Source organism: Erythranthe guttata, chromosome 3, assembly GCF_056151865.1.
Source record: "Erythranthe guttata isolate IM_541 chromosome 3, IM_541, whole genome shotgun sequence".
In the NCBI taxonomy this organism is placed as follows: domain Eukaryota; kingdom Viridiplantae; phylum Streptophyta; class Magnoliopsida; order Lamiales; family Phrymaceae; genus Erythranthe; species Erythranthe guttata.
Genome location: NC_142535.1, coordinates 17,856,973 through 17,883,329, shown reverse-complemented (window position 1 = coordinate 17,883,329; position 26,357 = coordinate 17,856,973). Strand labels below are relative to the sequence as shown.

Here is a 26,357-nt window from a genome sequence, read left to right as displayed (position 1 = left end):
CCCTGCCCCCACCCCCTACCCCCACCCCCAACAACAATCACCGTCCGCAAACTACCACAGACCAATTGTTTTTTTCTTTTCAAGATTCGCCGCCTCCACCATCATAACCCAATCTCGATTTCCAGGTGAATTTCAAGATTTATTACATTAAGAAGAATTGAACCATATGGGAAAGAAACAAAACCCAAAAAAATGAAACCACCACCAAACTTAAATTGTACCCAACAACCACCATGAATAATATTCTGGTTTCTATGGGAGATCAGTTCCAGTTTTGTTTTTTTTTTTTTTTTTTTTTTTTTAGGTTTGTTTGCAGATAAGTTTAAATCGTATTTCTACTGCGGTAGTGGTTTTCGATATTTATATAGTTGTGTATACAGAGTGGTTTTCATGTTTATATAGTTGTTTGTACATAGTCAGAGTGGTTTTATAGTTGTGTACATAGTGGTTTTCGTGTTTATATAGCTATCTTTATACAGATTGTATTTCATGTTTATATAGTTGTTTATACAAAGTGATTTTATATTTATATAGTTGTGTATACATAGTGGTTTTCATGTTTATATAGCTATTTTTATACAGAGTGGTTTTCATGTTTATATAGCTGTTTATACAGAGTGGTTTTCATGTTTATATAGAGTGGTTTTTATTTAAAAAAAACAGGAAAGAAAAGAAAAAAAACAAAACCATTTTTAAAAAAAATCGAAATTAAGAAAAAAGAAAAATAATGAAAAAAACGAAAATAAAAATAAAACCATCTTTTTAAATTAAAATAAAAAACATGAAAAATATAAATAAGAAAAAAATAATTTAATAAAAAACCGAAAATAAAAATAAAATAAAATAAATAAAATAATTACATTTTTTTTAAATAGAAATAAATAAAATCATTAAACAAAATAAAAAAGAAAAGGAAAAAAAAACTAAATTGGCGTGATTAGGGGAATAATTTTTAGAGAAGATTTGGGTGTAGATTATGGGTATAATTATTTTTTAAATTAAATAATTATACCAATTAATAATTAGTGGGGCATATATGGTTTTTCAAGCTCATTGGATTTATGTCAAATATCATTTATAATAAAGGATTTATCTTAAATTAAAATCTCCACGAAGGGTGTTTGACATATAGCCCCATATATATATATATATATATATATATATATATATATATATATATATATATATATATATATATATGAGCATGTCAAATTAATTTTAGAAATGAAAGTTCCAAGAACTTAAAAAAAAAATGTTATCTTTTATTTACAAAGAAGATGAGAGGATCGAAAATGAAAGTTCGATAGGTTTGAATAATTAAATAACATGTATTCATGTACGTACATGAATACATGTTATCTAATTATACGTTGGTCTTCCTGCTTATGGTGTTTTATAATACTAAAAATTATATTGTTTTAATCAAAAAAATAAATTTAATTTACTCATTTTAGAGGGATTCTTTAATGTTTTGTCAAATTTATTATTATATTGTACGTGTAACAATCGAACTACCAAACCTCGTTAACATTAAATCAATTGTTATTATTGACTATATAGTTTAATTTGTACGTATTAAGTTATTAACTTATCACAAACACAAATATATATACACTTTATAATCCTTGTTGGAATAAAATACATATTATTACAACAATTTGTGGATATTTACTCCAAAAATAAACTAACATACACTCATTATTTTTTATTTAATGGTCTTATAGTGCGACCTTACAAATAAATCACACAAACAATTTTTTTCCGAGAAGTACAGTTGAATAATACGATTACGTATTTCTATGCTACACGCGATGAATATTACTCCGCGTGGATTTTTATCACTAATCTACACACACCAGCATGCATGTATGTGCGTGTAATTGACTGATAAAAATATACCATGTGTAATATTCTCGGCGCTTAGTCCCACATAGAAAAGACTCTTCAACGGCACATCAACGTGCATGTTCGACAAATTTGTATTTTACAAGGATTCAAAAAATATTGAGTAAAAATATTGATTTTTTACTCAATATTTTTTCTATTATTTATTAAAAAAATGGTATTTATTTACAATTTAAATTTCTGTTAGTGATATAAATTGTTCATGCCGTACTATCTTAATAAAAATAAATCTAATAATTAAATATTTAATAATTATATTTATATTATAAATTAAGATAAAATACACACACTTGAAATTAAGTAGAAAAATAAATTCATAAAAAAAAAAATTAAAAAAAAAACAAAAAAAAAAAAAATAATAATCAGCATTGATTAACAGGCCAGCCTCCAACAGCACTTTCAGCCAGCAGCAATTTATCAATGGTGACTTTCTCTCCAAACCTGTAAGAAAACCTCATCCCTCCCTGCGAGTTCACAGACCCCTTCTGCACCGGGAGGCTGAGGATCGCGCTTCCGCCGCTCGATTCCGCGTAGTCGAAGAGCTCTTTCAGCGACGTGTGCACTTCTCCGATGTACGTGTCGCAGCGGAGCAGCCGCCGGCAGAACAGCTTCACCACCAGCATGGTGTTCAGGTGCTGCACCATCGACTCGTTTATCGAGTACTTCACCGTGAAATTCCACGCCGGGTTCGACTCCCCGTTGCGGTCCGTCGGAGTCCGCTTCTCGTTCTCCGGCGGACCGCCGCCGATGGATACGGTGGCGTACACTTTCATCTTGCAGATCCGCCGGATTTTTTCCAGGTTGTTTGCTGATATGAGGGTTATTTCGAATATCCTGCACTCCATTTGTGTGTATGCAAAAAGGTTTATTTACTGTATAGGGCTTGAAGGGAAGGAGGAGAGTATTTATTAGATGAAGAACATATATATATATATATATATATATATATATATATATATATAAACAATGACTTTGGCATGCATGCATGACACTAGGAAGTTCTCTTGTATTTTCGTCACTCCTTAAAATAAATTAGAATTTAATTTACTAATTACATATTTCTAGCTTACTTGTAGAAGAAAGACCAAAAGAAGTCAAAGGTGCACTACTAGAAAAATAGCTTGTTACTACAAATTTTTTTACTACGCCAAAATACCGTAGCAAATATTAGTTTTTTACTACAGGAATGTTACTGTAGTAAATGATTGTTCCAAAAAAGATATTTATAACTACGGAGAGTTTAGCGTAGCAAAAGGATGAATAAAACGAAGTCGTTTTGTTTGTTGCTACGGAGTTTTTGTAGTAAATATTGAGTTTATACTACGGTATTTTACCCGTAGTAAAAGAATTATTTTTTTGTAGTAAAAACTAAAATGAATTAGTAACAAACTAAAATTAAAAGGGTTTCTTCAAAATTGCCCAAATCCCTAAACCATAAAATCGACGGCCCCTTCCCCCATCTCCCTCTCCTTTCTCTCTCACTCTCTCTCTCTTGATCCGCCGTAGCCAATCGGTTGCCCACTTGAGCAGATGTTTTGTTGTCTTCAATTGCCGATGGATGTTCTTCGTTTCCAGACTATCTATTCTTCGTTGCATATGTGTCCGTTCGATTCAAGCATGCCTTGCGGAAGATCGCTCAACATCTTCGAAAAACAAAAATAAGGTAATTTTTACTCATAAATTTGATACATTCTTGTAGTATTGGACATTTTCTTCAGTTTAATGGTATGAATTGATGTTTATATTACTAAATTTACTGATATATATTGTCTTCTTCAAACACCCATTTGTTCTCGTTAGTTTAGATGAAAAAAATTAGGGATCTGTTTCTAGATTTTCTGTTTGGTTTTGGTTTTGGTTTTGGTGTTAATTTGTTGTTCTTCATTTTCTAGTGGACAATTTACACCAATTTACTATTTTATTAGATGCTAAACCTGATAAATTTTGGAATTTCAGTTCAAACAAGAGAAGAAAAGTAAGCCACCATTAGTTTTAAATAGTGGAATACAAAATGCATAAGTTCCGACTAAAGAGTTGATAAATCAGTCGACAAAATAACTACGAAAATTCACTATTGACCTACTGATGTTTGTTTCATGTCTCAAATATTTTATTTGGAAGCGCAATAAGTAGAAAATAGATAGCTATTGTTCAATAGAAAGCAGTTTTACCTTGTTTTTTGTTAGAACATGTATTACATATAAAGAATGTTTGTTTAGGTTCATATATGAGTGAAGTATTCTTTTGTATTTTCACTGAAGAAGCATTCCATACTAATTGAAAATTATGAAAAATGGAAGTATGGTATTTCGATTCCAAATGACCTAAAAGAGCAGAAAGGTGCCCTTGGTCCTTCTCCCTCACACAACTTGAAAGGCTTCTTTGCAAAGATCAAGAACACAATTTAGGTACTTGATTTTGATTTGACATTTTTTGGTTTTTTTCATCTGCTTGACTTCGTCTTGTGACTTTCTCTTGTGATTTAGCTGGAAACCGGAGCTCCGGATTCGGGGTTTTCAAAGTGGTTTGACAGGTTAAGCAAACTAGGTTTGTGATCTTTTTTCGATTTCGTAGGACAACTCCATTTGTGTTTTAATTATTACTTTATCTGCTCTATGTTTATGTGAGAAGAATAGTGCTCTGAATGGATTCTTATTTGTTGAAGCATTTGATAAATTATTTGATTCCTCACTGTTTCAAGGATGAGTTTAATTGTGGGATGAAATGTCGTAAACGTGTTGTATTAGATTACGTGAATTTAATCTAATCTTGTCTATAAAGTTTTAACTTTTGAGATGCTTTAGAGTGATATAAATGCTAACTTCATTGCCATTCGTCTCATAGTGTCAGTTCAAACTAGGTTATGACATTTTTCGGGGTATACATATTGTAATCCACTCTGTTTTTTCTACTAAGAAGTGTCGAATACTGTCTCCGTGCATTTCTGTTTGTTTAAGTCTCATTTTCTTTACAAATATACGTCAATTGTAATGATTTCTAAAGTTGGATTTTATAACACGAGTTGGTGTTTCGTTTGATAATGCGAAAATATGCAATTACAAGGACCAATAATATAATCCCAATTCTTTTGAATTAACTTTGTGCAGAGAAAGAGGCAGCTGATAGAAGAAAATTAGTGAGCAAATGGCATCCAACAACAAAGAGTACATTTAGGTGACATTACAAAATTCATTCTAAATCAGAAGGTAGGTGTTTGCTTAAAGCCATCGCATCCTGTGGCTACAACATTTCATAAGCTTTTGCACCTGCACCAACAAGGTGGGCACAAGAAGATAGCAGAAGTTGCAAAAGCTTAAAGACGGCCGATAGAGGAAAAAGAAAATATTGGAGCAAATGAATGAATAATTGGTTTATAGCAGTTAATCTTAGTTAGTTTTGGACAAGGGGAACATAATAAGCTTTCTTAAACTTCTAATTTATATTAAGATTCATTGTAAGATGTATATTGTATGATTTGAAGATATAATATTTTTTGTATTTTATGATCATTTAATTAATTATATAAGACTTGTATTGAATATATTTCAGGTGTGTAATTATATATTTTAGGTTTATTGCTAAAAATAACTTTTGTAGTATATAAATTCTAGTATTTGCTACAAATAAAAGTTGTAGTATAAAAAATATATTTTTTACTACGGGAGGTGGTTGTAGTAAAAGGTAGGGTTTGGATGCAACAAAGGACAACCTTTTTGCTACAAAATATGCTGTACCAAATAGTCATGTATTTGTAACAAATCGATGGTCGTAGTAAATGCTAGTTGTGTCGTAGTAAAAAAGTATTTGCTACGATAATTTCTCGTAGTAAATTTTTTGTCACGCCCGTATTTACTACGGAGAAAATTTGTAGCAAATTCGTAGCAAAAAGTCTTTTACTACAAAAAGTGGACCATTCGCTACGAATTTGAGTGGTAGCAAAAAGCCTTTTTTCTACTAGTGGTGTTAGGTCAAGATTATATATTATATATGTGTGGTAAATTGCGGCCAGGCCCTTGATTTAAGGTCAAATTACGAAAAATCTCTCATGTTTGGGTAATTACAACTACCCCTCAACTATGAACCTTCTTACAAGTCTACACTTATTGTGTCAAATTCAACAGAATCTTCTAGATTCTGTGGAATGTTCTCTAGTTTGTACTCGTTATATATGTGCAAAAATGCAGTTTATGATGCACCACATATGATATTTACAAGCCAATAGACACATCTTATGATCTTCTTGTTTCAAAATGTGGAGCTCGAATGGAGTAAAACGGGTACAAACTGAAGAATATTCCACTAAATTTGACATTGCAAGTATGGACATGTAAGACGATCCGTAGTTGAGGATGTAGCTGTAATAACCCAAAACACGAGGGTCTTTTTTGTAATTTGACATTACCTCAGGGAGGTAGCTGTAATTTACACACACATTAGAATATGTTTGTTTCTTGAATTTATAAACTATCACTATATAGTTAATTAAATATTGATATGAAAAGACTTTAGATTTGTATAGTGGTGGTCAAATGGAAAATCACCCATTACCTTCCTATAAGTTTCTAAGTGTGCCCAGGAGTGAGTTCAGCATATATCATATCTACATATTCACTCATTGTCATGACTTTTGACTTAAAAGATTAATGATATATTAATAGTTTCTTGAAATTATGGCTTAATTCATATATAATCATCATGAATTCATGATTAACATATAAAAAAAAAAAATATTATCCGACTTTCGATTAATTGTAAATCGAACATCGTCCTAATCAATCCACTTCAAGTCGAATCTTCTCAAAAACCCAAAATCCCGAAAACCCGAAAAAAAAAAAAAAAAAAAAAACACTAACACTTGACAATCCTCACTTGACAAATCTACAATGCCCTGAAAGCAGCAGTATGCAAATTTTACAAACATATATGCAGCAAAAAATTGTTGATTCAAACTGATGTGTTTTTCTGTTTTGAAAAAAAAAAAGACAACTCCGGGTATTCAAGCCATTGTCGAAGCGAAAAAATTGTATATTACCGTCTTTCGTTTATGCTACGTGGAAGTCAAGGATGTTTTTTGCTGACACAAGCAATTTCTTGATATTCTAGCACAAAAAATCGGTTGAATTGTGCGATTCCCAAAGGCACCTGCATTCTGGCAAAGGGTTCAAGAATATCGAACCCTTTCTTGTCGATTTTTTAACTCTAGGCACCATTATACTCTTCCGGTCACTTTCAGCTAGCATCGTCTCCATTTCATCCTTAAAACTATCCCAACTACACAAATCCATTCACATATATATAATGCATCACTTAATTAGTATATATCTTAAACAAAAAAGAAAAAGAAAACTCAAAATTGTAATAAGGGATTTCAAGAAAAGACGTCGGTTTGGTTACCTTAAACTTTCGTTCTGTAATAAGACGACAAGCTTGGTTTTGTCAGGCATAATCGTCTTTGCGTGTCCGTTGTATAGAAATCGTCTGTGTCCCATCAAAAAATGAGGGAAGTTTCCTCCTTGAGTTGTCACAAATACTTCACTATACAAGCATACCATGTAGTCCAAGGCAGCTAATCTTGACGAAAAACCCTGAAAAAATTATAAAATTAAATGGCGATATTTTTTATATTTAAATATTTTTCCCGATTAAAAATAGGTTGTCTAAATAATAAATTTTAACCTGGATTGAAGAAAGTTCATCGGAAGTAGCAAGTGACTCCTTAGTCTGCAAGAGAGGAAACATCTTTCGAAGGGGTTCTAAATATCTCTCCTCGTGGTAGATTGTGCCGGATGCTAAATATATAGACGTATTGCTCGAAAATCCCATACCTCTTAACATCATACCAACCTATGCTGACAAAGAAACAAATCCCGGAAAACGAGAAGCGTTATTTCCTTGTAATAAGGTTTGTATCATTTGATGAATGTAAATTACATTTTGATTTTGAGTAGAAGTAGTGATTTTTTTTTTTCGGAAAATTTAAATTCGAACTATCAAGAAGAAAAGAAAATGGATTTCGAAACTAACCTCCACTGGGGTCATTGGGCACCTTCCATTAACACGGTTAAGACCGGGTGCAAAGGTTCGATTTTTCTGCATGAATTTTTTGCCCCAACCCTTTTCACGTATTGCATCCATATCGGATTTTTCAGTGTCTCCTCCGTCATACACGCAGCACGAGAAAGCCACCATGTCCTACATTTTTTAAGGTAAAAAAAATGAAGTTTTGAGGCCAAAAAAAAAAGACTTTTTTTTTATGTTTAAAAGTACAAATTACCTCTTCGAATCGGAGATGAACGGAAACGTATTTCCCGCCAGAATTCAGGCTCTTAACAGTCATTCGGTTGACTATTCTTTTCGCGAGATCCATTATGGTTGAAGAGAATCTCAGAGCTTTATAGTTTGCTAGGCATCTTAAATATTGAATATGCGGTGGAATGCTCGTTGCTAATCTGTTTGCAAAGGGAGAAATTCGAACAACTCTGCACCAAAAGAACAATATGCTCCATAATTTTGCCCCTCATAGTAATAAAAAAAAAAAAAAAAAAAAAAAAAAAAAAAAAAACAAGAAAAAAAAAAGATGTGTTACTATGCACCTTGTTTCTTGCAAAACAGGATAAACCTCGTCCAAGTAAAAACGAGCAGATGCCCATGCTTGGACTCTCAAGCTCGGAATATTGCTAATGCTAAAATTATAGTTCTCAATTAACTCGTTTGGTAGTTCGTGAACCACCGTTACATAATCTTTAAGGGTGGATACAAAATAATCCTCGTCATAAATATCACCAAATTCACTGTAAATAACCACAAGAAATTAAAATATTTATATATAAAAATTAAATAAAAACCAAGCATTAAATAAAGATATGTAACAACATCAGAAACCACCATCCACTTTATCTTATGAATACTCTGTTTTTTGCTTTTGTGTATGATCGATACCATAGAAATAACCACGATAAAATTTTGACAGTTTTTGTTTTAGCTAATAAAGTTGATAGCACGTTTGCTTATTTTTAGCATTTAACTAATGAAGTCCGATAAATTATCGATAAAAGAAAAATAAGAGAGGGTTGACGAATAACGGAAACTTGCCTTGGATCGTTCCAAACATTATGAAGATCAAAATGAGGAATTACGAGAGTAGCATTTAGTAGCCCAGCCAATGCTACAGCATTGCAAATCTGCACGTATAATATAATGACGTGGAGCTACAAATATTATGAAAGACATTTTTTTATAACAAGAATCGTTTCTTTAGCAGAATTCTGAATTGCGTACCGATGACCGTTGTTGATTTAGACCACCGTTAGCGTCTACGATCAAATAGCGCTGAAGCCCTTGGAATACTGACGAGGAAAATAAATTGTGGAGATGCTCAATTATTTTTATTAAAAAACAAAAGACATACAGACATGATACAAATGAGTCGCTCGTACCGGGATGCTCGGGAGGAGCATTAGCATCCAAACAGGGCCGTTGCTCTTTCAGCTTTCTTCTGTATCTCCACAGATTATCCAACTAAAATGGATAATTATTTATAATTACCAAGAACTTATAATTACAAAAAAAAAATAAAAAATAATCGATGCATTATCTAGAAGAACGAGCATTTTTGCTTTAGAACGCATCCAAATAACGATGACGTGTCGAAAAAGGTCGTATAAACGGAGTGAGCTATCTGCTATGGATATTCCGCAGGTCAGATAGTGATCTACAACACTCCTACGAAAATATTGTCGATTATAATTATCCAACAAGCTTCATTTTTTAACCTTCTCTCTGTTTTTATATATTTTCATTAATTGCAAACAAATGCACATTCACCATTGTCAAACTTCTGACATGTACGAAAACCATTATTCACAACGAGGAAATGGATAAAACGAACATCACACGCCGAAAATTCGTAAAAAGTAACAGAGCATAGTTTATAGTTATATGGTGTCAAACCAAAATTTACACTCTAGTATTAGTATTTTTTTCCCAAAAAAACCTCAAAACGGAAATCGATCCCGAAATCGGGCATTCGGAACCCTCAGCAAACAAAAGTGAAAGCCGAAAATCAAGAATGTAAACAAGGACTATAATTTTTGGAAGAAATTCAATGGACCTATTGAATTGTTGTAATGATTTTACTATAATTCAAACCACCATCTCTTAATTTAATTTAACCCAAACGACAATTTAAGAAATTAATTAATTAAGCATAATGTGAGCAGCAAAAAAGGGTGAAAGAGAGAGAAAGAAACCCATGTGGGACCTCAAGAGCAGAAGCATTATCCGACTGAATTTCCGGCCACAATTTCAAGAAAAGCTCTTGGCTGCGGTACAGCGACCCCGGCGGCGGAGGCGGAGGAGGGTGCAGGATGGTTAACAAGGGCCCCGCGCAGGTGATCAGCCCCAAAATGTAGAGAATCGTCAGGAAAATAAGGTACTTTTCGGGGAATATTCCGGTGAAGAAGAAGCAGTAGACCCCGCGACGGCGGTGCTTGTAGTGGAGGTGGAGCCTCCGGCGGCATCTGGTGGTGGTGGGTTCCTTCGTGCACGTCGATTCCATGCAAGATGGATTCACTGCGTGTGTGTGTGCAAGATCGGATTTTTATGCTTTTTTTAGCAAGTGTGTTTCTTGATTATGTAAGGATTGTTGTACGTAGTTGTAAAGGTTTCATTTGATTTTGAATGGAAGAACAGTGTAATGTAGTTACTGTGTGTGTGTGTTGTGTGTGGGGGTGGGGTGGGGTTGGGGGTGGGGGAGGGGGGGGGGGTGGGGGTGGGGGCGGCGTAGGATCTTGTGTCTTTGGCTCTTTGCACGTTGTTGGGAGGAGATATTTGGGATCAAGAATTTGGTGAGAATATTTAATATTATAATTCCCCTTTGACCTAAATATTTTTTTCCAATTATTTAGTAGTATTGGACAACTAATTCCCTTTGACCTCAAAATTATATTCTTATTTAGTAGTTAGTAGACAATTAATTAACTTAATTAAGTACGTACTCTTGAAGGCAAAATTCCCATTTAGGGAAATGAGTCCATGTTTTGAATATTACAAAACTATTGAAAAAATGACAAAATATTTTTTTTTTTCCGAAATGTAGAGATGTACACGTACACATGGGTGTGTGTGCATATCGACGGTTAGTAATCAAACAGTGTAATCCACCATCGAGTGTAGCATCAAGTAAACTATTTCCTAACATGGAGCATTTTACTTTGAGCCGAAATCAACGGCGGGATTGCTTCAGATTTCCACTCATAAAGCCACCTTCATATCATTTGATCAACTTATTTAATTTTTTGTCAAATTTAACAGCAAAAGCCAGCTAGCTACACATAACTAGGTTAGTTAATTACTTCAATTATAAAAATAATAAATTAATTATAAAATGAAATAAAGTAGTGAGTCCCACATCACTTACTTTATAGGAGCAGCATTATTTCATTTGATTTAAGACACTTTAGGGATTGCTTATGGGAAATTAGATATTACAACGGGTTATTTGTACTTGGTAGATTTAAATCATAAATCTATACATAATCACACACACATTTTATGTATGTGTGTTTAGTGGTCGTTATTTAATCAAATCTACAGTACAAATTCATTCAGTGTAAATAATCAGGTGTAACATCTAACTTCCCGACTGGTTACACTCACCATTCATGATTTCCACTTTTGTGTTTTGAATTATTTGAATTGTCCAATGTCATCATTCATCAATTTGGAAAAGAATCATCTAAATATTTAGATTGGCTTTACTATAGATTCTATGTGTGTTTTATATGTGACTCAAGTATTTTGTGGGGTGTCTCACCAAAAAAAAAAAAATTTAAAAAAAATAAACAAATAAAAAATATGTAAAATATCATGTGATATGTCCAAATTAATCATCATCACCAGAAAAGCAACTAATATAAAAATCTAAATTTAAAGAGATATTTTTAGAAAGAAGAGAAGCAATATAATAAATCAGCAAATTTCCAAGTATATTTATATTCAGACAGCAGATTCACTACCCATCTCACAATTGTTGTTCTAAATACCAACCGACATGGTGTAGTAATTGTGAGGTGGACCCTTTGACACCTTACTGCTTCATCATCTTTCAGATGGGTTTTAAATGGCAGTTATTTTGGTTTTTCTTTTATTTATTTAAAAAAAAAAAAAAAAAACCAACTCATTTATACACAGAGTGCAACAAATATATGTATTGTCTGTAATATCAATTACACACAACTCACAATTGAATTATTGTTGCAGTACTCAATACCAATCGGTAGATGTCCGTATACCTAATACTGTTGTGTTCCATCTATTTTCTTTTAATTCTTGTCAAGATTTGAGGCCACATGAACACGAAAGACGATTAAAAATCACACGCAGTTTAAATCGGAGTTAAGTTCACTACAACCATATCTTTCAAGTTTACTAGTCGGAAAAAAGAAAAAAAGGAAAATCGAACCTCAAATAGTCATTCGAGAGAATTGTGTTCATACGGGAGTAAAATAATTAGACGGGAGAAAGATCTTTGACGAGAATTTAAGCCGACACAGAAGCACCAACCCTGTCGCGAGGAATCAGGCGCAGTTCGGACCCGTGTTTAAGAAACACATTTCCTGATAAATCCATTGCCAACCAAACATCAGAACTAAAATAACACGTGCAGTATTTCAGATTCTATAAAATGCCAATGATAATAATTCCAATTAATTCAGACATCCTTAAAAAAAAAGAAAAATAACAGTTTAAAGGAGACGGGTTAACAAAAAGACCTATTTAGGAAAAGAGTATGACGCTTCTACTCGTTTTGTTAATAACATGATATATAAATGTGTGTAGGCTCTTATATATATATATATATATATATATATACGTAATAACAAGGTATTTCGTAGCTGACAAAGACTGGTACGTACGTATATGCGGTATGAGCATTGGCCAAGCCAAGTTATACGAGGAGAAAATGCAGCATAACATATAAATGTAAATAAAATCTCTTCTTTTGGAGCGTAAAATAGTTCCATTTTCTCTACATTAGTAGCTTCATTTAGTCCAAGATTTATGTGCCTTTTTTCTCTTCTAACGTGATCCGTATGAGCATACTAGTTGTAGGAATAAGGAAACACACTAAGGCCCCTATTTATACTAAATCACCTCCCTAATGGATGACATTAGTTAACTAACGACTTCCAAAAGAATTCTACTTTCGCCATTTTCTTGGGCTAAGTAACGAACATGCCTTGTTGGATCGTAGAAAGACTCTCGACTCAAAGAAAATGTGCTAAGTGATGGCCCTAAAATGGAGACGGAGATAGAAAAACCACAATCTAGTTATGCAACTCGACTAATTCCAAATACCATTATAAACTGACAGTCTGACACAGGGCATATGTGAATTCCAACACAACAATGATGGTGATTATGTAGGCAGCCATCAAACGTGCGTGCCTCTAGTCGATTCTCAGATTAACACGATAGACCAACATTGAAAATAAATAATAATAAAACAAACTAAATTAATAAGAAGAATTCAACACCTGCACTCTGTTGAGGATTAATTCCAACTCCATCTGCATTTGAAAAAAAAAAAATTAATGATCAGACAAAGGGGCAATTTTCAGACTCCAATTGTTTTTTAATGTCGTTTTATGTTTCCCTAGAAAAATCCCCAAATTTGCAATCCCTAAAAGCTATTTCAGATTCCGAAAAATAAAATAAAATAACAAAATCCAATTAAAAAAAAATTGGGGAAGAAATTAAACAAAATTACCATTGGTGATGATGGCACTAGTTTGGGGAGGCACTTTGAATTCTTCGGCAGCAAATTTCAGAACGGCGGTGAATGGAGCTGCCTCCGGTACGCTAAATCTGTTCGTCAGTTTCGATTGAAGAAAACATATATGTAAATTAAATTAAACAAAAAACAAATTTATTTTGGAAGATGAAAAATGATTTTAACAGGGAAATAATATTCAGAAAGGTCCTTACACTTTGAAAGGAAGTTTGGGATCAGAAGTAAGAATGACTTTGAACGACACCTTTCCGCCACCTCCGCCGCCGCTAGCGCCACCGCTCGCCATTGAAAATACCTTCTCTATTTTATTTTATTTTTCTCGTTTTTCCTTTGTTCAGTATTTTGTTTTTTTTTACAGAAGAGAAATGATGCAGAATAAAACTGCTTGATACACACGCGCCGCGGGTACAGCCAACCAATGACTCTCTGACACGTCATGACACAATGCCAGGTGTCTTGCCTACTTGGCATGACCGAGGAATTTTTCAAATATTAAATTGGATTTGGATCAATATAATATTTTTTCTTGGATCTCAAATTTTAACAAACTAGATCCATATGCCTCTGGCCCAGGCCCGGGTCCAAATTACAACCACCCCATTAGAAAACGTCTATTTACGAAAAAACCCCTCATTATTCCAGAATTAAATCCACCTCTTCAATTTGTAGATTTCTTACATTAACACCCTTTTTTAGGGGTGGATGTAAGAAATTTACAAAGTGCAGGAGGCGGGATGTAATTTCTCAAAAATATGTTGTTTTTTTTGTAATTACACTTTACCTCAGGGAGGTGGTTGTAATTTACCGTAGTATAAACAATAATGTAGCCAGTCTGGCAACTACGAACCAACCATTAGCATTAGCATTAGCATTAGCATTATCAGGACCGTAAATTCTGATTTAATTATATTAATATGATTCTCGAGCAAATCCGAGTTAGTGTTACAACACATTGCCAAATTCGGGGTGAAAAAACATATACAGAGAAGATAAAGAAACATGTGTAGTGTCAGGCACCTTTCTGAGGCAAAGTTTCGAAAGCAGAGACAGTATTATCGAACTTAATTCGGTGAAGCGGCGCACCGCTTTGTCTGATAGCACAAGCCTGCTTGTCCTCCAATGGACACCTGGCTTTCAACATCGAAAATACGTGATTGTTCATCCTCCTTCCTTTCTTCATTGCCTCCAACAAGCCCTCCAATCCCTTTTTTGTCAGAAACGAAACTAACATCAACACTTTGAAATATCATAGCAGATACCAAAAATCAGGCACTAGTTAAAAGCAGATAATTAAGATCAAGGCCATTCGTCGAGCCTCGGATAATTCGAACGTGAACATGTTTTTTCGTTTGTAAGAACCAAATCTGGTTTTTGTCTTTCTGTAATAATACTGATAAGTTTTTGGAAAGTGGTGAGGGGCCTTGGCCCCCCAGGCTTTATTCGAAATGACGATTTGTGTGTGTGTGTGTGTGTGTGAAGTGGGAAATGAAATATTTCGTACTTGGACAATGTGAGGATTCTTATGGGCGGATGCAATCGCTGCAACTTCAACCTCTGCTACATTTAGGACCTGATGCGAGAAATCGAATAACTCGAAGTGCAATTGTTGCCCCAATAAATATATTATTGTACAGCCGCCCCAAGCAATCGAGTCACCCAGCATCCCATGACGACTCGGTTGTGCCTGAACCGCTTCCTCCAAATACTCCTGCAATTCAACAACAATAATTGGATATTAAAAATAGTTACGAGTAATAATAAATCTTGAATTCGTAGGAAATCAGTTAAACCAAGAGCTGTTTATTTATTACCATTTGGAGGCCGCTGTATATACGGTAGAAGTCCTTGGAAGTTGTAATGTCCACAAACCCCGTTTTGGGAATCACGCTCCATTTACTGCAGTATTTATCTAAAGCTGCACTTGTGAAAGCAAGCGAATATTCCAGCACACTTCCGGCGTTTATGTTGGATTTATAAAGCAGATCTGCAGCACACGAAACCAATTACACTTTCAGCATATATGTATGTATGTGTGTATATGTATGTATAGATCACGAGGAAATGAATACCGGCAGCTTCTGCTTGTCTCGACAGGACACGTAATGAAGATGGATTCGAGAAACTGGGATTTGAAGTAGTTGCAATAGATTTGAATAAACTAATGATAGGGCTGTCTTCACTGTCTTGAAACTGTATGACCTGTCCATCTACGCCGGGAGTTAGGCCCAACCAAGGGGCAGTCTGCATGAATTGGCTAGTGTCCACTTCTCTCTGTCGATTTAATCGATTTTTTTTTTACAGTATAAGAAGCTATAAGAATTGTATCCAAACCCGAACAAAATCTAACATTAACACTCTTCTTGTTTGTAGTTCCCCATGAAATCTCCACATTTTCGTAAAATAAAGTGTAGGAAAAACTCACCAAAACAATATCAAGAAGACTCATCCAGTATAAGACGCTTCCGATTTCCTTTATTCCGCGAAGAGCCTCGATTTTCAGTTCTGATTTTGACTGCCAGCAATTAAGATGGTCTTGTACGATCCTTACACAACCTAGCACAAGACAAGAACACATAAAGCAAAAGGATATAAACTGAAACGAAAGAAATACACACACGCAAGAACAAAAACAAAAAAAAAAAAAGAGGAAAAAAATGACAAAATGGACCAACGGTACATCATTTACCTGCTACACCACCATCGAAAGGAAGCAATCCTATAGATTTGGGTAAAGCGTTTTGCAGTCCCGTGATCAATGGTTCAAGGGTAGTTATCTGAAAAATTAATACAGAAATCTTATAATTCGGGCTTCCACACATTTCACGTACTGAAAAAAGGAAAACGAGTGATGTATCAAATTTTACACTAGTATTCTAGCATAAATTACTCTACTGGCCTTGCTGTGACAGTAAATATCACGTTACATTTCACTCAACATTATCACCCAAAACCGCATATTATCAGCAGAAACCTTGATAAATAAGGTAAAATCGTAAGGGGGATAAGTACACCTTGTTTGATATTATTTAAAGAAAAATAAAAAAAGAGTATACCTTGTTTGATAAATGATCTAATAAGGCTCGGATAAGCCATGGTAATGATCTGGATCCAAGGAGTCTGACAGTGGAGTACATATGAGGCAATCCAAAAAACGCACTGTGTAATCGGGCATAGCTCTGGTATGCAGAATTCAGATCCTAAATCAACACACAATGAAAAAGTGGAATGTCAAAAGGAATAAAAAAAATTACAGTAATATCAAACAAGTATACGAGCTTCAATCTATCATGAGATCAAGGAATCGTAAAGTAAAAGCCAGTAAAATGAATTATCTCCAACCACGATAATACAGCATCAAGAAAAGGATAACTATTACCATATCAGATATAAAAATAAAAAAAAAATAAAAAATAAAAACAACAACTTGAGTGAAGCAATTAGTCAAGAACAAAACTAAAAGCATCAAACTGAATTAAGCAAATCATTTCATAGTCCATTTAAGGACGATCCTTTAAAATATTAAAAAGCAGCGTCGTTTTTGTGCTAATCAGGGTGATATCAAGTAGTTGTTACAAATTGTGGGACAAATGAATCAAGCATTGACAATAGATTGATAATTCTCACTTGAGTGCCACAATAGAAATTTGGCTTTGCATGCGGAACCGATGGCTTCGGGACAGGAGCAGGAGGCACTTTCGATGATCTGACAAAGCGCTGAGTTGTATTGCATAGTATAAAGTTGGGTAAGAAGTCGTTTTGCATCTCCGTCCATATCTGGAAAATTTAAGAATATACAAGCATTTTGTCAGAAATGGATACTCTAGATGGATGATTTAATGGTAGAGTTTTGTTAAATATTACTTTCTAATGTCATTTATTAATAACCACATTTCCTCAAGAATGTTATAAAAAAACAAGAATCCAAAAGGGTTATACAGGGAAACGGGTAACAGACAATTAAATGAACAAGAATCCAAAAGGGTATTTTCGTCTTTTTTTGCGTCTTTTTCTTGTAGTCAAACTAAGCAAAAGTTCCATTACTTCGAAAAGCAATGATTTTTTTAAATAAATGATATTCCCCGTCAGTAACTAATGAACCTTTATTTTATTTTCCAGCCAATAAAATGTCATACCTGAGAAGCAAGTCTGCTAGAATATGAAACAAGAGATACATTCTCTTGCATCTCATTCAACATGAGACTAAATGAATCGAGAGCCAGATCTTTTGATAGTAATTCATGAGCAAGCTGCAAGATTTCGAGGAGCTTTTCCAATTCCTAGAATTGAAGTCTTCATTAGTAAAGAGTCAAACAAAAAGTCAAACTGAGGTAAGACGAGTATAAACCACCTAGCAAAAAATTACTCACCACAATAGCACATAGATCTTGAGTCTCGAATCGGTCGAACAAAAATTCAATGTTCTCCCTGAATACTTTGTTTATCCTCTCAGTGGTCAAACTTCTCAAGTTGATAGTCCTTCCCAGCAACTAAACACCACGAAAAAAATCCATTTTTTACTAAATCGATTCCATCTTATCATACTCAGATAAGCAAATGTCAGTCAACAATTTACTAGGAAAATTACAATTCCTAATCAAGGATTTTGGGAGTAACGGAGAAAATGCAATCTTAAATTTACGAGACATCCACAAATAAACACATATCAAGAGCACATTGTTGACATCTATGTGCATGTTAACAACTATACAAAATATAAGCGTACTATTTATGAATGGTAGAGGTCAGATAACATGAAGGCTGGGGGAAAACTATAGATGCACATATGATATATCAGATGTTGTTTTACATGTATATGAATGTGTACATGCTTATTTCCTTGGACAAACACAAACAAATAAAAGATGTATCTTTCACATTGTAATGTGCTATGGTAACTGATAAAAAAAATAATAGATTCTAGTTATAGCTTACATTTTATCGCTCTTTGGATGCAATAATTAAATTAGTATAAGATAGTGGATGGCTGTATCTAAAGTACAACCGCTGTTATTTTTGGGAGAGAGAGAGAGAGAGATTCATGTTCATACCTTCACTCTTGTCATTTTTAACAGTCCAGAAAATCTCATCGGTTGGACAGAAAACTTCTCACCAATGTCCAAGGCAAAGAGGAATGACGGATCCAGCAGCTCACTGAGGTGTTGGAATTCAAAGTGTCGTTAAAAGTTTTTTTATAAATGGATATGGTTCAGATAGACGTTGGAATTACAAACGAAAAGTTTGAAGTGAGTACCTAGCTGCCCAACTCTTGTAGTATGTGAAAACAGCGTCACAGAATTTTGATATAAATATGTCAAAGCAATTGTCCACCTGAAAAGAAAACATATACCTTCTCTTTAGAAGCTTACTTATATTTACAGAGGAAGTTCGAGGAAAGGTAGATAGGGTGCAGATGTCATCTGTGAAGTGCTATTGACCAATGTAGCATCTCCAAACATGTCCAAATAGTTTTCAAATAGGTTCCCATGGTTTAGATTTAGTTACCTCAGCTTCAATTTCATCGTAAAGAAATCGTTGCTTGAGGACCACTAGTGCTTGTTGAGCAGCATCGTTGTAGATGTCAAAGGGCATCAAGACATTCTCAAGAAGACCTGCATTTTGAGACTCTATCACATGGTCCACCAGCATCCAAGGAAGCGAACACTCGATAGGAAACTGCAAGAAAAATGATGTATGGATAAAGGGTTTTGCTGGAATATAAGGAAATTGATATAATTAAGTAGGAAGTTTGGCGACGAAGAAAATTGAGAGTGATATGGGGTTGTCATTCATTATCCAATCCGAATGGGTATTTATACGAACTACACGGACACAACAATACTGAAACCATCTCTAATTCTAACTATTACAAATTTCTAATCACCCCTTTTACCTGGATGACACGAGAAGATTCCAAGTAAAATTCCCTGAACCATAGGAAACCAACATCTGTCAACATTGCGACTGTCGCTGCAAAAAGCATAAGAGCAAAGTCAGTTCAATTATGATGGAGACATATACGGGCATACTGATGTACCATTGATTTATGACCGAGAGAAAATCATGCATTATGGTAAAGATTGTCTGATCAGACCTGAATAATCTAATATATGCAAGAAAAAACCAAGCTTGTAGAAAAAGGTTTCCAGCTGTTTTAAATCATTGACTGGAATGTCTGAACCAGTATTTCCAAACAGACCACCGGGCTTTCTCATGTTGCCACCTGATACCACCTCGTATATTAAGTATTGTAAGCAATGGACCTGGATGCATGTGAGATCTGGTTAGGTTCAAGCTGTAGTATATTCATAAAGCCCAAGGTAGAAATTCATCAACCAAGTATTCCTTTTATAATATATGAATCAAGTTTAAACTAATTGATGGGGATAGGGTGCAGGTATGTGCAAACAACGTGACACGGATAAATCAAATTAATGTTAGTTATTCTTATTTATTTCCTACTGAAAATGGTGAAAACTAGATATTTGTCTTCTGTTATGCGAACAAATAATACAATGTGCGTCTCCTAACTAATTTAATAAGAAAACAAACCTTTGTAGCTTGGGTGCGAAATATTTAACATGATCATGACTAAGATAAGAGAACCACAAACCTGTGCAGCTGTGGGCGCCACGGGTCTTGGATAGAAGAAGTTTGCTCTACTTTCTTCACCACCCTGCTGGAATGCTGGCATTTCAGAATCAGGTTTGCTTGTATTAGCCATCCAATCAGCTGATAGTGTTCTCATATCAGAAAGAATCCTGGAAACAGCAAAACAGCGAGCTTAATAATTTGTACAACTTTTCATATCGATAACTTCAAGACAGCAAAATATTGAAGTCAAACACGGGAAGTCCCAGCACCAGTTTGAGATGTGTATTGCCATCTCAGACATTATTAAAATGAATCAGTCAAAGAATGTAATGTTCGAAAAAACTCCAATCACATGACTATGAATGGGTTTAACAGATTAGTGCTTTCAAGCTCGATTTTTTTAGAACAATCATGCTTGAGGAAGTGTTAATATTAAGAGATTTGGGTTTTCGTCAGTTGGTCATTCGGTTATAGTTGATTTAGGTTGCAGTAACAGGTTGTTTCGGTACTAACTCTAACTTATTTCTTTACTATTTATAGGATTACAAAATATTGTAGTCGGTTTTGGTAAATTTTGTAGGCTCCATATGCAAGCACTAGTTTTTGCATTTTAGGGTCTGAACCAAATTGTGTTCTCAAATCAGGTCAATCAGAGCCAAAGAACATGGCCTGCACCAGGTGATCATTAAATTCGACTAAGATTGTATCATATGTAATTAATGAACTTCACCACAGAGAAGGAAGAAGTCAAAATGTGGAATAAAAATCAAGAATAACCGAGTATTTTGCAATATACCTCGAAAGGTCTTTCTTCTTCCGGAAGGTAGTCCGCAGCATAGTGGCCAATGTATTTTGCACAAAATCTTGGACCTCTGCATGCACAGTTTCCCACAAGGCATCTGCCACCAGTGTATCGGATTTCTGCATCAGTGACGCAATTCCCTTGATGTAGCTCACAAGCTCTACCAAAGCTTTCCTTTCATCAGCACTATAATTATACCGTACTACCTGCAGCAAAATTGAGCAGTTCCATATTAGCGGAATATTTGGACTTTGACGAAAATTTAAAATTTATTTAAAATATTTAGCAACAAACATATGAATAATGAAACGAAAGTCAAAACCTTCTCGTAGTCGGAAAAAGATGCTGTCTCATGTGACTCTGTTGAAACAGGATCTTTGCAAGGTCGTGAAAATTTCCATGCACACTGCTCCCATATACGTGCAGTCCATCTACTTAGGAGTTGAAAACCTTCCACAACCATATCATATACATTTCCTTTGACTTCCTTTGCCCACTCCACATCTGCACCATCCATTGATCTCAATAAAGAAAGCTGCAAAATAAAAATAACATGCATCATCAAAACATTAACAAATAGAAAAACAGAGGATCTCAATAACGGAATAGCATGCTTTTATGCTTCTGTAGCTTATCACTACAACAAAACACACATAATACACAACCACAAACTATGTTAGATGTTCTATACATATGTCTCGGTCTGTGTGTGTGAGATATAGATAGGGATGGATTAGATTGATATACAGAGAGAAGGGAAAGTAAGTAAAAGCACCTGATTCAAGGCAGAGGCAAATCGAATGGAGAAGTCATCATGTTCAGCACGAATTGCCCCAATGTGATTGATGATCAAATATTGACGCTGATAAGTAAATTTAAGTCAAGGCACCAACTATAAGATCATGCTTTTCCACATTTATGAAAGAAACAATTATGTGTGTGTGTGTGTGTGTGTGTGTGTGTGTGTGTGTGTGTCTGCAATATTCAAGGATATTCTTGTGCCTCGCGAAGTAGTAGCTCATGGGGTGAGGAAAGAGTAAGAAGACGAGTTTGAGCGGAAAATTTTGGGAAATACGTCGACAACTCTTTCAGTATTGCCGCAGGAGAAAGATGGAGATCTGGAAATGCGGGGATAACTGGATCGTTCTACATCAAAAGAAGGATTAGTTCGGACAACCAATTACTCTAATTACGAAAGAATATAGATACATCGAACTTAATGTACCTTGAATATGTTGATCAATCTGTTGATTTTCACTCTCTTGTACAGAGACTCGCTGTCTTTCTCTGATGAAGCTGCCAAGACAACAAGAACAGGCAAAACACGAAGAAGAATGTAGCGCTCTGGAAAGAGAAGGGCGAAATTTAACTCCAACGACTCAACGGCGAAAACTATGAGAACTTGGAGAATGTCTTCAACACTAATTACAAGTTAAGGAAGGAATTCAAAGACATATAGCATACATAGAATCATTGAATTGAACTAAGCATTATCATTTGATTATTGTTCAAAATCTCTTAAGCTCTAGGGATAGAAAGCTAATAACTATTTAGTAACTTTTGCAACATTTGTTGAGTTCAGCTGATGTGAAGTATGCTGATAAAGAAACGAGTTCGATATGAAGGATACTTATTGACCCGAAACATTTCAACGTGCAAATTCAACAAAATTGCCCATCTCGTGCTCAAGAAGATCTGTCAAGATACATAACAGAGGATGATCGTAAATGATTAAGAAATATGGTTATCAAATAAACATCATTGGCTCAAAACCTGCTCTCTACATAATATTTTAGAAAAGCGCAAAAGAACACACTAACCTGTAAATCATCTAACTCTTCCCTCATTGAATCTGTATCTTGCCACTGTACACTGACTTGTGTAAATGTCCTGATAATTAAATAAAATTATATGTTGAGCACCTATATATTCGATAAGGTAAACTGAAAAGTAAAAGGTAAAGCCAAAGCACAGTGCACATGCAAAATGTGACAGAAATGCGTATGTGTGATGGATCAGCAGAAAATATTTCAGCTATAATGGAGTAAGAAGACAAATTTGAAACTAAATACTTAATTTGGCCTCAGTCAAAGAAAGACACGCATCAATAACCCAACAACTATATTAGCAACTGTTCTTTTTTTCTATTCGAAAAACAGGCCAACCAAAAACAGAGACATGAATACAATGATTTTTTAGAATCTCCATAAATGAAAAAAATAAAAGAAAATAGAAAAATATCTCATGCCAAAGTTAAAAATTCTTGAGTTAGTTAGTACATATGGTATATTGAACCCTCAATAGTGTAAAAATACAAATACTTCCAGAAATCAGATAAGAAAAACCAAAGTTCAATTAAGCCGTATAAAATTTCTACTTGTCCGTTGAAAACGCCATATATACCTTTTGTACCAAGAGAAATCGTTAGGAATGCTAGCCTTTGCATTTTTTAGATGATCAAGTTGGATCAACACATCCAGCAACTTCAGCATTGACCTACAATGAAGTATAACATCAGCAAAAGACTTTTTCCAGAAAGCTAAAAAAAATAAAAAGGGTTGCCAAACGGACCAGAGATGTGTTATAGTAGGACCATTGATTCGTCGCTCTGGCCTTGAAAACCGTTGCATATCAGCTGCTAGCTGTATCAAGATAACTATCTTAATGCTCAGAATAGAACAAGAAATGGTGAAGAAAAACAAAAGGATGATAGTTCATACTTTTGATGAAGCTGATGCTTGCCAACGCTGAATTTCGCGCAAACGGCTCATCTCAAGGTCTAATACTTGATAAGTTTCTAGGTACAGGTCAGCCTGACTGTGCTTCATAGAATCTGGAAGCTGCAAACATACATATACATATATATATATATGAACATATCAAGCCATAGTATAAAGACTAAAGATCGATAGCATACATTGATTTATATTATCACTTAGAGGTTAGAGATAGTTCGACGCACCTGAGGAAGTGCTTTTACGCAACTCCGATATGTATAGAGCACTGAACCCATTTCTTTACCCTCTCGCATGAGCAAATTCTGCACCCATTTTGAACATTTTAGATCATATAAATATTAACTGACCCTCGTTTGAAACCAGTTACAAAATCCAAAACCGAAACAGTTGACCAATATGAAGTTGTAGTGAGAAACTACACAGAAGTACTGTACATAAAGCATCTCCAGTAAATATAAATCATACCAGCTGATTTATGGCTTTTGTGTCCTCAGATAGAGATAGTCGATAGGCAGAAACATCAACGTATTCTGCAACATAAGGATGAAACTAACGATTTATATGTACATCTTCATGTTTAGCTTAGACAGCAAAAAGTATTAAAAAGTGTCAGAACAAGGCATCAGTTAAATCATAAACAACCAAATCTTTCTTCTTCTTTTTTACTTGATCCTTACGTCCGTCCCAAGGAAATACTTATACAGACATCTTCATGAGGCTCCAATTCATCAACAAGTAAGTTGAATTTTCTTTTATGTTATCTTTAGCCAAAGACGATAAAAAGTTGATCACATATGTACTCGAGAATTAGTATTCAATACTCCATTGAAGGTTTAATTAACTACATAACTCCATGTGCCAAGGCACAGACAGAAACTATTTTATACATTACTTGTGCTTTTCTTTAACGTTATTTTATTTAGCATCTCGCTAACTCTGTAACCAACTAATTTACCATTAGTACTGGCTGATTCACAGTCTATATAGAAGCCATAAACACATAGATGTTGATCTACATTGTTCTGTCGCGTTTTTCTTCAACTCGTGAACTATATTTCTCGAAATAAAATCAAGTTAATACAACACCCAAAGCTAACGCAATATGCTTTTTCGAGTCGTATAGTGCACAGGCAAACACTAAAATCCTACTTCTCCATGGCATCCCATAAAGAATTGGGTTTATAATTCTAGGAAACGCAACGAAACCCATAAAAAAATATTTTCATGAAAGCACAACAACCCATAAAAATATTTCAAAAAAAAATACTTACCAATGGGACTAGTAGTTGCACCTCTCTCACTAGACACCCAAAACCCAGGTCCCTGAATCTCAGGTTGATCATCCTAAAACAAATTCAATTGCACTATTTCCTTAAACCCCACTAAATTACAAAAAAAAAAAAAAAAGTATAGGGTTCCTGCAATTGCTAAATGCACAAAATTACCTCCAAAGAGAATGTGGACAATGCAGCAATAGCTTCATCTACTGGAACAGCCATTAGAGATCTGGCAAGTAAAATATGAAACCAAACAAACAAAAGACACTTCTTAAGAAATGCAAAACGACGACGTTTGAAATCTTAGCACAACAACAGCAGAAGAAGAAAATGTACACTTCAATTTTCGTTTACCTGTTTTCCACCAGCTCCCGAATGCCTGCAATTTTGCAGAATTTAGTGAATAATGAATTGATTCTAACAGTATATTCGCCTCTTGGTCTTCACCAGATCGTTTGCAGAGACTGGTTAACCACGTTTTTTTTTTTTTTTTTTTTTTTTAATCTTTGCTCAGACTACAAGAATTGATGATTATGATGCCATTGCCACTTAATTTAATTTCTTGATTTTGAAGCATTTGACGTGTAATAATTACTAAAACTAGAAAGGAAATTATCGGGCCTTCTTGTGTTTTCGGGCCGCGGGCCGTGGACAGCTGCAGAATCAGCTTTGTTTCACTTTCACCATAGAAAGCCCAATAAGGAACAATTTTGATTCATATCATAGAGCCCAATAGGAGGCAATTTGCTAAATACCTTTCAAATTTAATTTTCTTTTATACAACAGAATCTCAATAAATTTATAACCTCGGTTAGTTAATATTCTTTCTCGATCCCAACTTGAGGACAGCTTGTTAAAAATATATATCATCAAAATTATTTTTTTGTCAAATTAATGAAATTTGGCTAGACCCGACTATATTAATTTATAAAGATTTAACTGTATTAGGATAGTTATATTTTTACATTTTGCTAAAAGTTCATCGGACAATTTAGTTAGAGAGATTAGAAGAAAAATAAATATGTTAGAATGAATATTCATTATTCATTGTTCATAAAACTAGCTATGCATGAGTTTTTTCGGCGTTCGAGTGAGTAGGATTTGAAGAAAGATTTTGCCTTTTTAGGATGCAAATCTTGCATCATTGTATGTAGTTTCACTTTTATTTACATGATAGTCATAATTAATCTTTTAAAATAATTTCCAATAAGTCTTAATTTAATTTGCTTGAATTATATAAGTATAAAAAA

At 34.3% G+C, this 26,357-nt stretch overlaps 4 protein-coding genes and 1 long non-coding RNA gene across 9 annotated transcripts; 1 reads left to right on the top strand and 4 right to left on the bottom strand.

Annotated features, from left to right (window-relative positions):
• Nucleotides 1-2,130: 2,130 nt before the first annotated feature.
• Nucleotides 2,131-2,782, bottom strand: LOC105974269 (protein SRC2). The gene has a single exon (XM_012999332.2). It carries the CDS (start codon nt 2,748-2,750, stop codon nt 2,268-2,270), a length of 483 nt encoding a protein of 160 aa, XP_012854786.2. The 5' UTR covers nt 2,751-2,782; the 3' UTR covers nt 2,131-2,267.
• Nucleotides 2,783-3,301: 519 nt separating this feature from the next.
• Nucleotides 3,302-5,444, top strand: LOC105963710 (uncharacterized). 3 transcript variants are annotated; one of them, XR_016030428.1, is made up of 4 exons: nt 3,302-3,568; nt 3,862-4,313; nt 4,392-4,452; nt 5,013-5,444. It is a non-coding gene; the product is annotated as an uncharacterized LOC105963710 (long non-coding RNA). The 3 variants fall into 3 exon arrangements; XR_016030429.1 differs by having other exon boundaries at nt 3,304-3,568; nt 4,206-4,313; XR_016030427.1 differs by lacking the exon at nt 3,302-3,568 and having other exon boundaries at nt 3,579-4,313.
• Nucleotides 5,445-6,650: 1,206 nt separating this feature from the next.
• On the bottom strand, nt 6,651-10,607 carry LOC105974214 (O-fucosyltransferase 10). Its single transcript, XM_088815868.1, has 10 exons — nt 10,166-10,607; nt 9,342-9,423; nt 9,184-9,251; nt 8,998-9,086; nt 8,499-8,696; nt 8,180-8,384; nt 7,930-8,097; nt 7,582-7,749; nt 7,300-7,490; nt 6,651-7,176 (listed from the first exon to the last, which is right to left on the bottom strand). Exons 1-10 carry the CDS (start codon nt 10,460-10,462, stop codon nt 7,005-7,007), a joined length of 1,638 nt encoding a protein of 545 aa, XP_088671994.1. The 5' UTR covers nt 10,463-10,607; the 3' UTR covers nt 6,651-7,004.
• A 1,664-nt stretch (nt 10,608-12,271) lies between these two features.
• On the bottom strand, nt 12,272-14,059 carry LOC105974499 (uncharacterized). The gene is made up of 4 exons (XM_012999612.2): nt 13,894-14,059; nt 13,676-13,773; nt 13,443-13,475; nt 12,272-12,521 (listed from the first exon to the last, which is right to left on the bottom strand). The coding sequence occupies exons 1-4, from the start codon at nt 13,983-13,985 to the stop codon at nt 12,445-12,447; spliced, it is 300 nt and encodes a 99-aa protein (XP_012855066.2). The 5' UTR covers nt 13,986-14,059; the 3' UTR covers nt 12,272-12,444.
• Nucleotides 14,060-14,576: 517 nt separating this feature from the next.
• Nucleotides 14,577-25,702, bottom strand: PIR121 (transcription activator). Of its 3 annotated transcripts, none has more exons than XM_012999425.2 (31): nt 25,462-25,702; nt 25,276-25,336; nt 25,102-25,174; nt 24,296-24,360; nt 24,055-24,132; nt 23,813-23,932; nt 23,664-23,734; nt 23,496-23,588; nt 22,913-22,982; nt 22,723-22,787; nt 22,318-22,513; nt 22,087-22,238; nt 21,868-21,961; nt 21,415-21,627; nt 21,087-21,298; nt 20,310-20,457; nt 19,791-19,959; nt 19,590-19,666; nt 19,202-19,372; nt 18,951-19,027; nt 18,748-18,850; nt 18,067-18,186; nt 17,833-17,976; nt 17,324-17,473; nt 16,753-16,896; nt 16,386-16,473; nt 16,122-16,252; nt 15,769-15,970; nt 15,511-15,683; nt 15,201-15,407; nt 14,577-14,903 (listed from the first exon to the last, which is right to left on the bottom strand). In XM_012999425.2, exons 2-31 carry the CDS (start codon nt 25,327-25,329, stop codon nt 14,709-14,711), a joined length of 3,855 nt encoding a protein of 1,284 aa, XP_012854879.1. In that variant the 5' UTR covers nt 25,330-25,336; nt 25,462-25,702; the 3' UTR covers nt 14,577-14,708. The 3 variants fall into 3 exon arrangements, with proteins under 3 accessions (XP_012854879.1, XP_088671993.1, XP_012854878.1); XM_088815867.1 differs by having other exon boundaries at nt 23,664-23,727; nt 25,462-25,677; XM_012999424.2 differs by having other exon boundaries at nt 25,276-25,339; nt 25,466-25,606.
• Nucleotides 25,703-26,357: the final 655 nt, after the last annotated feature.

Coding starts and splice junctions, on each gene's coding strand:
- LOC105974269 (XM_012999332.2), bottom strand. CDS start 2,750: ATGGAGTGCAGGATATTCGAAATAACCCTCATATCAGCAAACAACCTG.
- LOC105974214 (XM_088815868.1), bottom strand. CDS start 10,462: ATGGAATCGACGTGCACGAAGGAACCCACCACCACCAGATGCCGCCGG. Junction 9,087..9,183: donor TAAATCAACAACGGTCATCG/GTACGCAATTCA, acceptor TTATACGTGCAG/ATTTGCAATGCTGTAGCATT. Junction 7,750..7,929: donor GCCCAATGACCCCAGTGGAG/GTTAGTTTCGAA, acceptor TTGTCAGCATAG/GTTGGTATGATGTTAAGAGG.
- LOC105974499 (XM_012999612.2), bottom strand. CDS start 13,985: ATGGCGAGCGGTGGCGCTAGCGGCGGCGGAGGTGGCGGAAAGGTGTCG. Junction 13,774..13,893: donor CCCAAACTTCCTTTCAAAGT/GTAAGGACCTTT, acceptor ACTGACGAACAG/ATTTAGCGTACCGGAGGCAG. Junction 12,522..13,442: donor TAATCCTCAACAGAGTGCAG/GTGTTGAATTCT, acceptor TGGATTTATCAG/GAAATGTGTTTCTTAAACAC.
- PIR121 (XM_012999425.2), bottom strand. CDS start 25,329: ATGGCTGTTCCAGTAGATGAAGCTATTGCTGCATTGTCCACATTCTCT. Junction 19,373..19,589: donor AATCTTCTCGTGTCATCCAG/GTAAAAGGGGTG, acceptor TTTTTCTTGCAG/TTTCCTATCGAGTGTTCGCT. Junction 17,474..17,832: donor CTAGCAGACTTGCTTCTCAG/GTATGACATTTT, acceptor TAAATTTTCCAG/ATATGGACGGAGATGCAAAA.